This window comes from Mytilus trossulus, chromosome 14 (assembly GCF_036588685.1).
Source record: "Mytilus trossulus isolate FHL-02 chromosome 14, PNRI_Mtr1.1.1.hap1, whole genome shotgun sequence".
NCBI lineage: Eukaryota > Metazoa > Mollusca > Bivalvia > Mytilida > Mytilidae > Mytilus > Mytilus trossulus.
In genome coordinates this window covers 55894218-55912887 of record NC_086386.1, presented here as the reverse complement: position 1 = coordinate 55912887, position 18670 = coordinate 55894218, and the positions used below count along the sequence as shown (strand labels likewise).

The 18670-nt window shown below is 31.4% G+C and overlaps 1 protein-coding gene across 1 annotated transcript; it reads right to left on the bottom strand.

Moving 5' to 3' along the window:
• Positions 1 to 842: 842 nt before the first annotated feature.
• On the bottom strand, positions 843 to 16905 carry LOC134695939 (cubilin-like). Its single transcript, XM_063557431.1, has 12 exons — positions 16799 to 16905; positions 14303 to 14458; positions 13197 to 13305; positions 12450 to 12586; positions 11247 to 11402; positions 10356 to 10497; positions 9888 to 9991; positions 7725 to 7886; positions 6243 to 6345; positions 3709 to 3833; positions 3118 to 3273; positions 843 to 2505 (listed from the first exon to the last, which is right to left on the bottom strand). Exons 1-12 carry the CDS (start codon positions 16854 to 16856, stop codon positions 1898 to 1900), a joined length of 2016 nt encoding a protein of 671 aa, XP_063413501.1. The 5' UTR covers positions 16857 to 16905; the 3' UTR covers positions 843 to 1897.
• Positions 16906 to 18670: the final 1765 nt, after the last annotated feature.

The window sequence follows — 18670 nt, the reverse complement described above, 5'->3', positions numbered from 1 at the left end:
CACAGTTAATATGGTGATGAAAACAATGTAAATACAACATCTTTTTAACATGATATAAATCATGATGTAAACAATATATAAGGGTTCAAACAATGTAAACAATGTTGACACAATATCGTATGAACAATGTAGATATCGCAATTTCTACAACATTGATTAATCATCGTGCACTGGATATGCATGGGTTTCCTTGCTGCTATTAAAGGTATGATTTAATATTTGTTTTGCAGCATGATACTTATAACGTGTTGTTTTCACCGTTGAAAACGTTAAGTTGTTGCCAGTTAGTTAATTTCGCATTTGCAGTGTACCCACTTCATATTTTTTGATAGTTTAATCTATGCGCAGGTCAACTGTATAGAGGCTTTTTGTACTAGATTATAGATATGGTATATGACATGAATAAGACTGATTAGACTGGAAGTAAGAGCTGCATAAATATCTGAATGTCAAAGTGAAAGAATAAAGAACAACGCATGGCATTTTCCTATTTGTGAATTAGTTGACATATGATATTTGGTATTTTTTTGCTAGTACCATTTCATAGATTAAATTTTTACAAAGAGATACTGCAATCAAAAGTTCATCATATACAGTGGTGAAATGAACTGCATGAGAGGTTTCTCTGATAACAGATACAATAGCTGTGATGTCTTCTTCCAATTCGGATTTTGAAATGGCAGAAAACAATCGGTCTAGATCTTTTTATTTTTTCATTTATATCAAACATTGCTACATAAGGGGAGATACGTCAGACATAATAGAAGATAACTCAGATGAATTAATTTATATATATCAGTATATAATATATATAAATTTAACAGGAATTTAAAGACCACGGTTTGATGAATTGAAATTCGTTTTGAAAATATGTGACATATAAGCCATTTCATTTTATAATGTTATGTAACAAATAAGCAACCAGTCTTTTAACTGAAGATAGTACACAACTTTCTTGAATATTGAGACATGTCATCTTAAAATTAAAGTTCGTCGAATACCACGTGTATAACTGGTTTTGTTTATTTGCGAGTACTGATCGGTAGGCACAGTTAGTGATTGACGTAGAATTCAAGGATAATACAAGCTGAGAGGACAGTCCTGTGGTACTAACCAAATGTATAATGCTTTATTAAATACTCTATAGTTTAAGGTCCCTTTCGGCCATGAATTCATACTTTTAAACCTTTCAAATATTACAGTTTGAGCATACTCGATGAAGGCAAACCCAAAACTTCAAATGAACTAATTTATTATGTGTTATCTCAGTTTTAATTTATTAATGTGTAAAATTAGCATAGACATCTTGAATAATTTTTATACTCAAAATATACTGTATATATGTTCATGTGTCGAAAAATCTGATACCAAAATATTTAGATTCTGACTTGTGAATTTTATTAATTTAGAAAATAGGCGAATATCATAAGGATATTAAAACGCACAAGTCAAAAACAAACTGACAAGGTAATGACTAATACTTGTAAAACAGCATGAAACACTAAAGACGTAGAAATACGAAACCAATTCCATACGGAGGGTGACTTCGTTAGACATTTTAATACCCAATAATTTTTCCCAAATGTGTGACTATTTAATTGAATAAGATTATCAAAATGTGTAATTCTAAAATAATATGTAAATTACAAAGACGAGGTGAAGGTTTTTCGATTGTCAATGCAAAAAAAAATAATATTGTGTGCACCATTTATCTCATTAAAAATGTTCAAAGATTATTCTTTCATAACGTCATCAAATTGTATCCTCTGATTAAATGTTTGTATCTACGATAAAAATGATAAACATGATAAAGTTTTGTTTACGTTTTGAAAACCATTTTTATCTGAGTTTCACCTTTGCGTACTGGAACAGTAACACTAATATAGAAACAAATTAATCATGACAACAGTTGAGGTGGCATGGTATATTCAAAAGGAAGTGGGATATTATTTGGATCAAACTGTAGACGAGACGGGTCACTTTTATATGTTTCTGCCTGATTTTGATCAGTGTTTGTTGGTAAAGATACAAAATCCTCCTTTTGTTCTTCTTCGAATTCCCTGTAATCTGGAGGTGGACTTCTTTGCTTTATATGGTGAATTAATGGAGGAAGATTTTTGGAAGGATTTTCATTGGGGAATTCAGATTTTGATGTTAGTTCTGATTTGGATCCGTTAGATACATAATTTGCTTCCTTCAACTGATGTTTACCAATGGCTTTTTGAAGACGGTTTCGTTTTTGTTGACCCTTCCATGTGTCCATTATATATTCTGGCTTGATTTTTGGTTGCCGTGCTTTTATGACAATCTGACTTGGCAATGTTTTCCTTTCAGGAGGATGCTGCTGAAAGTTTGTAGTTGTTGGAATAGTCCTACTTTTTCTAGAACGCGATTTCTGCTGACAACAGACACAGAAGAAAATAATGATTACAATAAAAACACCAACACCTAGACCAATTCGCCAATTATTGCTGCTCTCTGATGAATCGTCTTCCGTCTGAACATCTGAAAATACACAAACACGGATTATTGGTTTGGTAGTTTTGTTTGTAAAAAAACATGCATTGAGGTTTAAAGTAACATGATTAAGGAATTTAAATTTATATAAGAATATAACTTTATATGATGATAAAATTATGAATTGAAATGGGGAAAAGAGACAAAAACCCGACCAAAGAGTAGATAACAACCGAAGGCAACCGATGGGTCTTCAAAATAGCAAGGAAATCCAGCACCAGGAGGGTGGCCTAAGCTGGCCGCTAAAAAAATGTGCTCTAGATTAGTAAAAATGGACGTTATATTAAACTTAAAAAAATCTAAATGAAATAAAATTTGAAAAAACCATACACGACTAACAAAGGCCAGATGCTTCTAGTTTGGACAGGCGCAAACATGGGGGAGGGGGATAAACATGATTATGAGTTCTCACCCCCTTTTACCTCTAGCCAAGGTAGACTAAAGAAAAACACAACAACACGCTTATTTTCAACTCATGTTTTTTTTAATTATCATTAAATGCATGTTAAGGTAACTCACATGTTTTGATTACATATTAGTTTGTTAACTGAATGTCATTTATAACCAATCATAATGTTATCATACATAAAAGTGTATTACCTGACGTGTAATATTTTAGTTCCCATCCAGTATGAGTCACAGAATAATCTGTATGGAAATGAATTAAAATGTATCTTCCTTTTGTACTGCTAAAATACAGGTCTGTACTTTCTCCACAATATAATTGTATTTTATTATCTTCATCCTCACATGCACCTAGCAAAAACATGCAGAAGGTTATGATAGCATTCAAAACTGTTTTTGACAATTTATACGAGATGAAAGATGACGACCTTTACCAGACATATTTTACACGAATAGCAGTACTTGGCGCACTGTGTTACAAACGAGATTATCACTTGCTTTATTTTCGCTCAGATTCTTAGGATTACAAAGTATATTATGTATAAAAAAAATGAATTTTAAAGTCAATATTTACACCTCAAAACATCTACAGAAATTGTTGGTTGAAATGAACTTGGTTCGTGGTGTCATTTCCAGTTAGATAAATTATACGTCATATAGCTGAAGTTTACGCACTGAGAAAACCCTGTGTGTTTTAATGGTCAATAATTTTGCTTAAATAAAGAATCATGGTCACAAGACTAAAACGTTTCAATAATTTTTAAGCTAATATCTTTTATAACTTACCTGCATATACTTTGAAATAATCATATTGGCATGAAGTGGCGCTTTCTATATTAAATGAAGTGAACTTGATGTTAATAGTGTTTGGAGTTGACCCTGTATCAATCAGCCAATAGGAATCTAAGTCACTATAATGATATAAATTAGTTATAACTTAAACATGTGTCGTTTGACTAAGTATAATTCTAAAGAAAGTTATCATTCGATACATTAAGGAGGTAGACCTAGGTTAAGGGACATAACTCTTAAAATCATCAGTACGTTTGTGTCAACCATTTTCATAAATATATTCTTAGCTTCTATGTAACATAGATTATTTTCAATCTGTTTCAGGTAAATGCTTAAAATAAGTTGATGAAACTTGACTTTTTCAAACACATAACTGATTTAAAGAGTTATCTCCCTTAACCAAGGTCGAACACCTTAAATCAACAATAATATATCGCTGTTCAAAAATCATAAATCGATTAAAAGAAAACAACGAAAAAACAGACCACTGAAATGCAACAAAAAAGCAAACAACAATGCAACAAGCATAGATTAGATACACTCTTTTATTATCAAATATTAATGTTTATACCACGCTTAATAAATTTGCATCACATAAAAATAGTTTCATCGAATTTGTTCTTTCGTTAGTCCATATGATTATTGAACACAACGATGCTAAATGTGTAGAAGGGATCATATGCCTTTTAGGAATCATATGATTATCATCAGCATATGGTGAGTCGTAATAACCAGTGATATTGTTGGCTTTTTTTCAAAACTACCTCTACCTTTTTTTATTGGGAAAATATGCGTCATTTTTATCAAATTGGGAAATTTATAATACACCATGAATTTGTCTGGAACTTCAATTTGCAGATCCACTTTCAAGAGGTAAACTCTCATATGAAATAAGACACCTTATTGTCAGTGATGATGCATAAATAGACCCTCAAATCTGCACATATCGTCATTTTAGACATGAAAAATGTTTAAATGAGTGTTTTACAGTTTGAATTCAGGCACAATTTCTTCTAAAACTGCACTGTTTTGAAAAAAAAGTAGTCCTTTTGGGAATAATTTTAAGCCGTTTTTTTTCACATTGAGATTCTTCTCCAGGGGAAAAAGCCTTTATTTTCCGATAATTTAAGGCAAATAAATTATCACTGATAATAAATCTCCAAGTAGTGTTTTGCAAACTGTTGATATTTTCTTTCAATTAAAGAGCTGATCACTGGTGTTTTCTACACACATATCGTAACTTAACGTGGACATTATTAATTCATTCACGATTTTATAGACTACTACGTGTCGTCTTTTCTCCTCTAGCGAGTTAGTCTGAGACATGGCGCGGTCATACAAAATATTGAATACGATTATAGTTCGCAGACTCATAATTAAACTAATTAAAATACTAGATCTGTTGTTCCGAGTACAATGTGTTTGCTCCGAGTATTGATGTAGTTAAATGTAATGACAAAAAGACCTGGTTTCTGGAAATATTTTTACATTTGATCCACTGCTCCTACTTTCTGACTGTTTTGGTTACCTATGTCTATCGATAAATTTGTCAAAATCTTTGTTTGTTAACTCTGAGTTACTTTTCGGCCATGGTGTTGTTAAACGTTTCCAATTAACTTTTATTATTTCTCTTATTGCCTTATTGATATTTTTTTTTACTTTTCTGTTATTTGAATTTGTCGACGCGTCTAACAATCTGGTATTATTGGAAACCCAATATCGAAGTGTATATCAAATATTTCGTCATAAGCACTAGTAAATCAATTTTAATTTTGAAAAGGTCAGTTTGATCCTAGATCTTTCAAATTGTGTCTACGTTTTTTTCACAATTTGATAAGCCGGTGTTAAAAAAAAAATCTCCCTAGATTATCGTTTTTGCAAAACAACATTTAAGGAATGATTGTAATACTTTTTCTATTTATGAAGAAATAACATCAAAACTGTGGTGTACACTGAATAAATAAACCACGTAGTTGTTTCTCAGAATTTTATTAAAAATTACACTTCAAGTCGGAGTAAATCGTGAAAAAACATCGATGATGTCACGATCATATGACAAAACTACGTCAAATTCAAATTCAAATTCTTTATTACAAAATTTCCAAACTAACAAGTAAATAGACTGTGAATGTTTATGTTATGATATTGTTTCTGATTTTAATGCAGTCAAAATATATTTTCCTAAGTTGCTTAACTTTAATAAGAGGGAAATCAATCTGAAATTGAATCCATATATCTCCAAGTTGAATGTAGTTTAGTTCATCTCTGTTTAACTTTGACCAATTTATAAATTTTGAACGTTTTCGATCAATATCGATACACAGTTCTTTATATACGGAGCTTAAAAAACAGTTATTTGTTTAAACCAATATTTTAAAAATTGGATTTTCCTTTAACGGTCATTGGAAATCTTCTTAGTGTCTATGTCTAAGAGCTGATAAGTAAAACGCTTCCAACCAATCGAAACACGCGTTAAATCCATAATTAAATAATATAAAGATAACATATTGAATACTAGTACAACTTACTTCGAGTAAGAAGACGATCCATAACCTACATGTGACTGTAAACTCTGTTCATTACTTGTAGCATTTAGATAAACATAACCAGTTGGTACACAATTTGGAATAACTGTTGAATGAACGAATAGAAATTATCCTATGAATATTGATAAATGAAGACATGTGGTAGAAATTAACAAAATATACACACACACCAACATAAATTGTTTTTACAAAAAATAAGCAAACTTTCTTGAGCAAACTCATATATAACTCTTGTTATTCAAATATTCGGCGTTGAACGTTTCTACTGAAGGATAACCCAGAAAAGAACTTTGTTAGCATGACATTTATAACGTGTTGTTTTTATATTTTACATATGTTCCATGGCGAGGAAGATGGGTTTATTCCTACACACTGGCATATTTCTATCTGTTGACTTCAATAATATCCTTAACTTACATGAAAATAATATTGTCAAACAAAAAATGTTTTAGTATTATTTTTTTTCTATCCAAAATTCATGTATTTTGTTTTGATGTTATATTTGTTATTTTCATCGGATTTTGTCTAATGCATAGTCCGTTTCTGTGTGTGTTACATTTTAATGTTGTGTCGTTGTTCCCCTCTTTTATTAAATGCGTTTTCCCCAATTTTAGTTTGTTACCCCGATTTAGATTTTTTCCATCGATTTACGAGTTTTGAACAGCGGTGTACTACTGTTGCCTTTATTTATCAGAAACAATGAACCGGACCTGACCTCAAGTGACTGCTTTATCTTACTGGATTATCCTGTAGTAATGCATGGGCACGTATCCAAATAAGGTTATAGTTCGATATGTTGATTGAATAGGGAATAAAAAGTGAAACCATACGACGGCAAATATTGTATCGCAATAGTCACGAATAAAAAATTACCCGTTTGAATATTTTTTCTCTCCGTATTTCGATAAAAAAAATTCTGACAGGCTATTCTAAGATCAATTTTCAACTTTTAAGTCCATTTTCCTCGTACAATGCACTATACTGTGAAAATAGATTTACTACTCATATGACCCGGTTGGTTGGTAATTACTAATAGTTCATCTAATCATCCACAATTGATTTCATATACGAATTAGATAACTTTTTGATTAATTTAGCTTTAACAATGTTCAATGTTTCTTTTTAAGTTTTGTTGGAAAATGACATGCGATTGGAGAATCGTCTAATAGTACCTCTCAAAATAGTTTTAGGGTATAGAACTGCGCTTATGCTACAATTTGTACAAGGTGTAGTGTGGTATATTAATTTGAGGATTAAAAAAACTGCTATCAGACTGTGGACATTCAGATTTGCTTGCATATATTATAAGCTTTTTCTGTAGACTGTTGTGCGACGTATCACTGTCTCAAAACAGATCTTTCAACACCAGAGCAATTGAAGATTACCTTTACTTATTGTCAGTTTGCTGTGATTTCAGCGGAAGCAAAATCTGAATATTTCAAGCTATAAAAGAACATATCTTACCTGTTGCATTTTCCAAATAACCTATAGAAAATCCAGTATCTGTTGTTGACCCGTCAGTTTCGAATTTGATTGTGACGCTACTTCCAGTAGACAGCACAGATGAAGACAATGAACTATAGGTCCCTGAATACGACGCTAGAGAAACGTAACCTGAGTTTGGTCCTATAAATTAAAAAAATTAAAAATTAATAAATAAATTTCATTAAATGACAGTTTGAAAATCAATATGGAGGTGGTCATTCGACACAAAACAGAGTCTTATTTAAATACTTGGGAAGTAATTCTTATCAGGTATTATTACAGCTAGTAAACAATTGAGATCTAATTTTAATAAAACGAAAAATAGCAAATAGCTATGAACACAAATGACGTGCTTTCTAACATAACATACATTTTAATCCCTTACTTTTGTTGATCCTTTTCCTCTTGCCGATTAAGCCAATACTCAACCGCAATACATTGAATATGATATAACATCGATTAAAAGTAGGGTGATAACCTCATTGTATCATATACTTAGACTAAATAACATTTGATTTTTACTGTTTGATAATAGCATTAAATTAACGTAAATTTCATTTTTTTAATTTGGTGCTTAGCGGGCTGATATGAAAAGTTTATCACATTCTTCGATTGTTATCACATGCCTTTCGGTAACGTTATCGCATGGCATTTCGGTGACACTTGGCAAATTCCGGAATATACACTTCAATGCTATGTTTTCTATGACAAAAATTACAAAGCTGTGTAAAAAACAATTATTTGGATACTAGAATGTATATTGTGTAAAATAATAAAAAACAAATAACAAAAAAAACCAAAAAACATTATTAATTAAATGCATGTTTTAAACTTTCAAATATTATTTAGAAAGTTACTTTAAAAAGTTGACTTTTCCAAACAGTGTTTATTATGTATATTCTTGTCGATTCGTCCATATTAAAATATGTTTCTTCTCTGTTGAGGCATATGATAGAAAGATTTCATATCGAATATACTAAATTTGGAGTCCCGTGAACTTTTTTCCGACATAGTCGGTATAGTTTCGGTTTGTGCACTTTGAACCTAAAGACGCTTCACTATGGCAACAGACTACGCATGCTCGAAAATCCTTTCTGTGATTGGACAAAATGCTGTCATGCTGGGTGATTTGGTTGTGTTTGAAAAAACCTCTTGAAAATTATATCGTGATGGAAAGCAAGTGAAAAACTATAAATATTTGAACTAGATCTTACAAAGATTTATATTTTATTAAAATAATTGTTTCTCCAATAGTTATTTGCATCCATGACAGCTGTTATATAATCTTTAATGTTAACTTTGTTGTACTCGGAACGTACATGACTTTTAAAATGCACCTAAGCATGTGAGATTTCCGCGGGGTTTTGGTGAATGTAAACAGAAAGATACTACTTATACTACCAATAGTTTCTAGCTTTGGTAACCATGATTTAAGTTTAAAACAAGTAGTAAATGTATATTTGTTTCTTTTTATTTACACTAGATTTTTTGACAAATAAAACTTTTAGGTGTCATCACAATATTCTTATATATTATTGCCTTAATATAACCAGACTTAGTAAAGCATTTTTTGTAGTTACATTCAGATGAAGATTTAATTAAAGAGGTCCTGCATTTTTTAATTGTGCTTCTGAAGGTTATCGAAATGATAGTTTTAAACATATACTCAAATTTAAATACGTCGGATATCTTTTTTAAAGATAGTTATTGTTTTTTTTGAGTTTCTATTTGGGAACCACGTAAACGGATCGATAAATGACTATGTTATTTTTTTCCATTGTTGAAGCATATGATAAAAAGATCATAACATTTCGCATGTAATATCAGCCCTCGGTAAATATCAGCACTCGAGCCATGCTTGGTTGTAACGTTTGTAATATTTCGTCTTCAGATATATCTACCTCTACCACGCTTTCCTTAAAGCTTGTGGGTTCCCCTGTACGACTTGCCGTGTAATGCTGTAACTTTTTTTCTTAGTGTATACCCTATCAATCTCTACTTTCTCTTTTTTGAACTCTTCATCAAATGGGGATACGTTTGTATTTCCCACGGATTTTGTTTTAATATTTGCTCAGGGCATTTAATGCACCTGATATATTTGTTAATGTTAGGTAAACTAAAAAGAAAATACATCCTTCTTACCATCATATATTGTTAATGTATCTGTACCATCAGTGTTTATCTGGTATGGAAATATCTGTACTCCTTCTAATGGAGCAGTGATAATCCACCAACATTCAAGATTACTGAAAAACAAAAGTATCTCTCAAACTTTTATATGTTTACTAAAACATTTTGTTGAAATTGGGCTTTTTAATTAGTTTTCAATAACTAAAGGTAATCTTTGTTCGGTTCTTTAATTTTTTTGTCATACTTTTCAATTGATTTGTGCTTAGTTCCTACCTTTTTGAATGATTTTAAGTTTGTTCTGTCACGGTTAAAACTTGAGAGCTGAAAAACTAGTTTAATGCCTCTACATTATTTATATACATGCACCAAATCAGGAGACTTTTTTTTTATTTTATTCTTATATATATGCATTCTTAATGATCTAGACTAAGTCCTTAATTTTACACTTGTAGTCCTTTATTCTCGTTTGTGTAAACCTACTTTGCGTACTGGCCTGGATAACCTGGGGAAGTGACATACTGTATTGTAACATTGTCAGCTGTGAGACGGGTTGGATTTGTCTCGGAACCACACGAACTAGACGAGCCGACCAATGTGGGTATAGCACTACTGGTAATTGCACCTAAAACAGAGAAATATCATTGGATATTAAAAAAAATAAGTGGGTAACTTTTAAATTACGTCAATAGTTTAACATTATGTAAAATCAGTGGGGAAGTCAATCTGTTATTAAAATAAGCAAGTGAATGTGTCATAAAATCAGTACGAAAGTCAGTATGGTAAAAAAAATAGCTGGTAATGTAATGCTTTGTTTAACAGCGACATTGGCCTTCAGATATACTTTGATAATTAACAGGCTTTGAATATAATATATGTTTTCTCGTTGATTTCCTTTTCAAATCATGATCTTTACAGTCTCAACAATTTAGGCAATTGAATCATTAACTTCAAACTCACATTAATGCAGAATTCAAAAGTGCATAATATAAAATTAAAGAGCTTCAAATAATTACATATTTATAGGAAATATTGTCTGAATGCCAGAAAAAGAAAATATTTCAAAACAAGAATGCGTCGCCAGTACAAGGATGCCCGCTCCGCATTATCATTTTCTATCTTCAGTGGATTGTGGAAATAAGGTACAATTTCTTATTTGGCATTAGAATTAGAAAAATCATATCACAAACAACATATGATACGTACTAAGTTTCAATCAAGTTATTTAGACTCCAACTTCATCAAAAACTACCTCGGCCAAAAAATTTAACCTGACGCCGGACAGACGAACAAACATTCGGACGAACGAACAGACGAACGGATGAACAGACCAGAAAACATAATGCCAATAAATTGGGCATTAAAAAGGCTTACTTGTTCCAAGGTATTTCAGTGTCAATATGAATCCTCTGTCAATACTGTTGATAATTGGAGCCTTAAATTTTACTTTGTTTGTAAGTGCACCAGATGCATAAACAGAAACAAGAGAATCCGGTAAAAATCCACATAGTTGGTAAGTTATTGTCGATCCTGAAAAAAAAAGATCACGTGATTTAATTGGATATTCTAAAAAATATTGTTTCAACCCTGCATGCTAACATTGCCCATGTGAAATTTTAAAATTGTTTGTATATACATTGAACGACAAATATATGTGACGTATAACATTTTCTGACGTTAGACACGGGAATCAATGAATGTGTTTGTAGATAAAGGTTTTTGTGTTCTGTTAAATTGTTCTTTTTAAACTTGTTACACGACGATGACTGCTGTATCCATATTTTGACTGTTTTATTTATTATGTCTGTTTAGTTCACGCATCATTGTAAATATAACGGAATTCGATGAGACTGTCATCAAAGTGAGAGGTTTAGCGCTTTAAACCCAGGTTTTATTCACCATTTTCTACATTTGAAAATGCCTGTACCAAGTCAGGAATATGACAGTTCTTGTCCATTCGTTTTATGATGTGTTTTATCATTAGATGTTGCCATGTGATTATGGAATTTCCGATTAGATTTCCCTCTGATTTCAGTATTTTTGTGATTTAACCTTTTATAGACATGACCATAATACTTTAGCTTACGAAAATTAGGATTCTCGACAATTTAATCCAGTAAGCTGGTCGCCGCAATGGCGGCCATTTTATATAATGAAAATATTATCATTCGCGAAGATAGTAAACATGATTATAGATACTTATGAATAATGGTTGCTTTAATGCTTTATCATTAATCTTACAAGGTTCAGTGTACCACCAATTATTGTTAAATTGACAATAAAAATATACGACTTGATTTAAAAACTCGACTGCTTGATTGCTTGATATATTTTTGGCGCTGAAAACTAAAGACGTCGTTCATGTACCCGAAGAGAACCACTGACGTTCGGCAGAAAAATAGGCAATTATAGTCTACACAGAATTAAAGGAATGCTTCACGACCTGTGCTCGACCTTACAACAAAGGTGTTTCTAAGCTATTGAATCTGTAGCTGGATTACTTAATCCTTTTGGCCTCCGTGTATAGTTAAAAGTGAGTAAAATCCAAAAGAAATACTACTCTTTATACGTTCATACCTTCCCATACTGATAAACCGTATTCGTTTGTCTGATCGCAAGAATAAGTTGAGAAATCATCAAAGTCTGCATATACAATATTTATCGAGAAATGGGCATTTGTATTTGAGCTTATTGTCCATTCGCAGGTTGTGTAACTAAAAAGATAAAAACAATCACTGTACATTGTATTCGAATATTATTTTCATAAACACAAAACTTGACTTTTTTATACAAATAATGCAAATCCTATTTTTCATTATTGCGAAATATAAATACTTTCCTGTATCCTTAAACTTAGTTAAAATGTTACATCTGAACTTGTTTAAATGTAACTGAAGGAGGAACCATCATGAAGCAATGGCTTCCGTCTATTTTCTCAAATAAAAAAAAGTATGTAGTATACTGATATTTCAATTTAAAAATCAGAGCATTATCATACGTATGACCAGTTAAACAGTGTAAACTTGACTTTGAACATCAAATTTTTTATATTATATTTCAATGCATACTGATAATGTATTTTTGAAAATCTGGTTCAGTTTCAGGAATTCAAAATGGCGGCTTCCTCTCACAAGATGGATACGGAACTAATGAGCAGCTTTAAAAAGAAGACTTACATATAATTTCCAATACAACATGTACGACTTTGCTTTGGAATAATAGATTGAAAGCCACTCCCTCCATACAGAATTAAAAAAAAAATTAAAAAAAAAAACACTAATAAAACATTCTGGCCCCGAAATTAAAGGAAAACAAACAACTTACAACGAAGTGGTGATTGGCTGATTGAAGGTATTCAAAGCATATTGTTTTTCAATATTTGATGTTTCATCTAGCGTTATGGTGTCACCGCAGTTTGGTTTTATAATGCTGTCTGAAAAAAGAAGATTACATATATACTTTCTTAGTGAGCGCTGCACAATTTGAATTTGACGTCATCACAACATGGACCAATAGAATTAGGAACAGTTTTGCTAGAAATGTAAACAATTTTTAAATTGGCTGTTTGTTCGGCTGAATTTGATTTAATTGTATTATAGTTTTTAAAATTGAGAATAGAATATGCAATTTGGCAAAGAGACAACAACCCGACCATAGAGCAGACAACAGCCAAAGGCCACCAATGGGTCTTCAATGCAGCGAGAAACTCCAGTAGCCGGAGACGTACTTCTGTTGTCCCCTAAATAAATATGTATACTAGTTCAGTGTTTAGGTTCAGTGTAATGGACGTATTTTTTTTTAACAAGAACGTATTTTTTCTTAATTTTTTTTATATCATACCACCCCATTTTTCTCTATAATTCTTTATTTACCCCTCTTTTTTTGTTTTGTTTTTGTCACGCTTGCTGTAGAATCGGTCGCCTAGTTTGCTTTTTTCTGATATACCCCTTTTTAAACCTCAGACAAGTTATCAAGATGAAAAAGAACTTCAAATCAAGCAAATTGAAAATCAATTAAAATCAAGTGTGACACGATATTTATCCACTGGAGACAGTTGAATATTTAAAATAAAGTGGATAAATATCGTATCACATGAGATTTGGTGGTGGCATTTGTTTCTCTAATGATTTTCAAACAATACGCAGGCTAGCTCATTCTTTCTTTTGAAATGATCTGCCAAAAAAGTGTTCTTTCTGTGTGACGTCATCATGCATGGTTTCTGCTTTTGTTTATGCCGTCACATATATGAAATTAGAAGAATGCAAGAAAATTCGACGTCATTATAATCGGAGTTTAACCAATGAAGAAATGATATCAAACGAACTTTTTTTTTATTAACTTTTGTTATACAATTGGTGCAAAAAGGCATTAATTGACGAAAAATTAGAGAAACATATATGTACGGAAAACTTAACAACACTTTTTCTTACTTGATATAGCGATGTACTGTATCTTAAATCCTGACCACATAATTGAAGAGTCGGACGTAAACCTCAAAAACAGGTATCGTCCACTCGATATGTAAAATCTATCATCGTAACTTCCGGTATCTATGTCAGTACCCATATTTGACGACGCACTCTCTCCTGAAATATATTCGAAAATGAGACTCAGTACTTCATCAAACGAATCGTCGGCAAATAAAGGGCATGGAACATATAATGATAATAAATAGACATACGTTAAACAACAATAGTGATATTGCTATTGACAATATGGATTTCACAAGACATCAGCTGTCAAATTCATGTTCACCGATTTGACTCAAATTCTTATATTCGGCTTATAGTATACTTAAACGTATATCTGAATAAAAAAAGTCTTAAAAAAAACACTTAACGATGCATATACTCGAAATAATATGTAAGCATTTCGTGTGTATTTCAGTCTAGGCGACTTCTGATTAACCGTGACCGTATTGTGTTTATATAACCCGTTGTTAACATAATCATAGATATAAAAAGATAGCGAACTCGTGTAAGTGGATTTTTCTAGGTGTTTTTGATTTTACATTACAGGTTTAAACAATGTGTTAATAATCGTTTTTCCCCGTATAAAGATATATTTTAATTTGTAGATCTAATTACTCAAGGAATTGGTTTACCCTTGTTTCACTTTCAATGTTGACATTCTGTTCCTTTTACTAGCTGAACATGTCTACTTCATGCGTAACTCATCTCTAGTTTAGAAGTTCAATTAAAGTTCACATTACGGTTTTTATTATGTAGAACTATTCACTTGTAAAGAAGTCAAATTAAGCTAGAAAACTAAACATGTTACACTTGTATATAAAGGAGTAGGTCCGGTAAGGGCGGAGTTTGGCCTCAAATTTAAGGTTCATCTTACAAAAGAATTTGGACACTTTTTAAATACTTTAGTGTCTATTTCAATAAGTTGAATTAGTTTATGTGAAAGATTTTAACTGATTTGGTCATTAAAAACACTCCGATTCAATCTTAAATATGGAAAATCTATCATATATATGCAAAAAAAGTTACTTTTCAGATGGTTTTTGTCAAAAATGAAAGTGGCCGCATCCGTGTTCATCCTCAATCTTTATATAATTATGATATGTATTATCATCAAATACAGCTTACATTTCAATATTATGAATGAAAACAAATGCGGCCACTTTCATTTGAGACGGAAACCGTCTAAAATTTAACTAAAATTCTAAAATTGTGAAGATATCAGTAATTTCGCATGACTTAATGATGCTAGTACCCGATATATGTGTATTGTATTGTAAAAAACAGCCCATATTTATGTAGCAGAAGCATTCTTCTTTACAATAAATAGCTAAAAGGTTACATTTTCAGGATTTTGTAAAACTGTTATATTTTGAGGCTAAGAAGGGGTCTTGCTGAACCTACTCCTTTGTCGGCCATTATGTAAAATCATAAAAATTCTCGTATCGTGCTCACCGTAAACGCCTTTACAACCCTATAAAATTACTAAAAGAAGCATTTAAGGTGGTATAGGAGTCTAAAATAAAAATGATAGAATTTGGTCTTACTTTGCCAAAATGTAGTATCTATTGATACATGTTAAAAAATATTATAAAAATGATAGGTCACCGTGCATTTTTTCAAGCTACGGGTCGTGACAAAATGACACATTTTGTATGGATTATACAGGAAAAAACACCATTTTGTGAATAGAAACTAAACGAAATGATAAAATTGTAAAATAAATTAGGAAAATATAGCTTTCAAACAATGCTTTGATAATATCAAAAGAAAAGATAGGGTTACCGTGCGTTTTTCCGGCTAAAATACAAAGTAGGAAAATTCCATGAACAATCCAACAGAAAATGCACTGTTTTAGAGTTACCTCCCCTTTAAATGACAATTTCAAAATATTTAAAAACAACCAAAAATAATCTACACTTGTACATATATTTATATTTATAAGTTATATTCTTATAAATTGGATCTTTTAAATGTAAAAACACATGAAATATTTGCATTTTTGCATCAAATTTTGCTAATTTGATAGAAAATATGGACCTTAGATTCTCTGTTTTTTACAATCCAAGATGGCGAAAGACACCCATACCACCTTAATACTTATAGTTACACTTGTTTTGCTAGGATTATGAAAAGAGGATTTAAATCAAGATTTTATTTTATTTACATGACTGTTTTTGTGCACATTATTGTGAAAGCTCGAGTCATCTTGAATGTTACATTTCATTTTGAAAAAAAAGTTAATTTCATAATGTCGCAAGATTGCTCTTAGCCAATCAAAATAACGTATTATATTGAAACATACATGTTATATAACTATGTAGACATATAATTCCGTGTTGAAGACCGTATTTGCACCTATACAATGTAATGGTTTCCTTTTAACAAATTGTGACTTGTATAGAGGGTTGTCTCATTGGTACTAGTACCACATCTCCTTATATCTATATAACTTACCATCATAAACTGTCAATTTATCGTAGTTTGTTTCTAAATTGAAGGCGAGATAAGTCATTGCAACTTTGTCCGCTGCTGATCCCGAATCGATCTTCCATTCACACTTGAGAGAACTGAAATATAAACATTTGAAGTGGTATGAAAACTGTAATAAACTGTAATTTTTAATAAGAAAAGTACTTTCAAAAGTGGGTACACGTAATTCAAAAGCGGAAATTAACACCATTAGGTAAAGAAAGACAGACATAAGGACTGAGGCTCTTGTCTTTGATTTTTTGTGTGTCAGATATTCGGGAATCTCTGGTTTTATGTTAGAAGTGCCATTACTTTTTCCCCTCCAAGCCCTGCTTTCTTTTAATGATTTCATTACATTTTGTACATACAATTGAGAATGGAAATGGGGAATGTGTGAAAGAGACAACAACCCGACCATAGAGCAGACAACAGCAGAAGGTCCCCAACAGATCTTCATTGCAGCGAGAAATTCCCGCACCCGGAGGCGTCCTTCGGTTGGCCCCTAAACAAATGTATATACTAGTTCAGTGATAATCCAGAAACATCAGTTGCGAAATCAGAAGGAGACCGTGGACATGGATAGGACATACATTAAGACGTGAAAGAGACAACAACAGCTATGTAGCTCTACAATGGGCACCTGAAGGGAAAAGAATTAGAGGAAGGCCAAAAACTACATGGAGAAGAACAACAGAGAAAGAAATCTTATTGTATATTTCTTCATATCTTTTTGAAAGTAATAAGCGCCAATTTTTAAATGAATGAAAAATCAAGAGAGAATCTTTTTCCACAAAATAGGTTATAACATCTAGCAAAAAACAAAACAAAAAAAGGACAAGGAAAGGGGCCTAAATTTGTGTATATAATATCGTTATTAATTTCTTATGAAAAGCTTTTTGAATTTGAAACAGAGTAGCGACTATACTTATTGGCAAACAAAAACAAAGATTTGTGCAGATTAGGGTAAACATAAAAGCATGTTTAAGCAGGGATCAATAATATTTGGCGAACATGTATATGTTGTTGTCTCTTTGACACATTCCCCTTTCCATTCTCAATTTTATATAATATTGTGGTACTGTACGTGTAATACAGTTCAGGTCGCAGTAATTCCCTATTTAATCAACCAATATTTATTTTAAAAAGGGGAGGGGGTTATGTGTAGCATAGTTAGTATTTGGCAAGCTTATATGTAAGTACTTACTTTGCATAATTTGATGGATAACCGTCAGTAGTGACGGTCTTATAACTGTAAGTATCTGCCGTAAGAGTCGATACTAAACCTGCACAATCTCCTGAAACTGCAAAAAAATAAATTCATATCATTTATTTAATAATTTTAAACTTCAATGACCATATCAAAAGTCAAATAGTAAAGTCAAGATTACAAAGAGACATTTCGACAGCTTTTTCGGAAGCCATCGATGAATTTTTCCTAAAGCTTATCAAATATATTTTTCACAAACCTTTCACAGATTTCAATTTATTATTTATTTAAAATGTATTTACATTCAATTTTTTTTTTACATTTATAATTTCAGTAAACTTATTTTATACATTTCAATCAATATTTTCCAACAATTTTGGTCAATTAAAACACATAAAAATTACCGTGTATGAAGCAGGTACCAAAAAGCACAATTATTATCTCAAGAAGACATTTCTTGCAGTTAGTTAATTCCATGAGAGTTCAATCTTGGGGTAAGACTGTTCAACACTAAAGACTGAAAGAAAAAAATATATTGAAATATGTAAAAAAAAAATACGTGTGGAATACTTGTTAACGTTATTTGAGAAAGGAAAACATTCAACTGTAATGTGTGAATTGGGAATTTAAAAACAAATCTTTATGGACCC

Excerpts from the sequence above, each read along its gene's own strand:
- LOC134695939 (XM_063557431.1), bottom strand. The coding sequence starts at position 16,856 with ATGACTTATCTCGCCTTCAATTTAGAAACAAACTACGATAAATTGACA. Across the intron at positions 12,587-13,196 it reads CAGCCAATCACCACTTCGTT|TTACACAACCTGCGAATGGA; the intron begins GTAAGTTGTTTG and ends TTATCTTTTTAG. Across the intron at positions 6,346-7,724 it reads TTATTTGGAAAATGCAACAG|TTATTCCAAATTGTGTACCA; the intron begins GTAAGATATGTT and ends TTCATTCAACAG.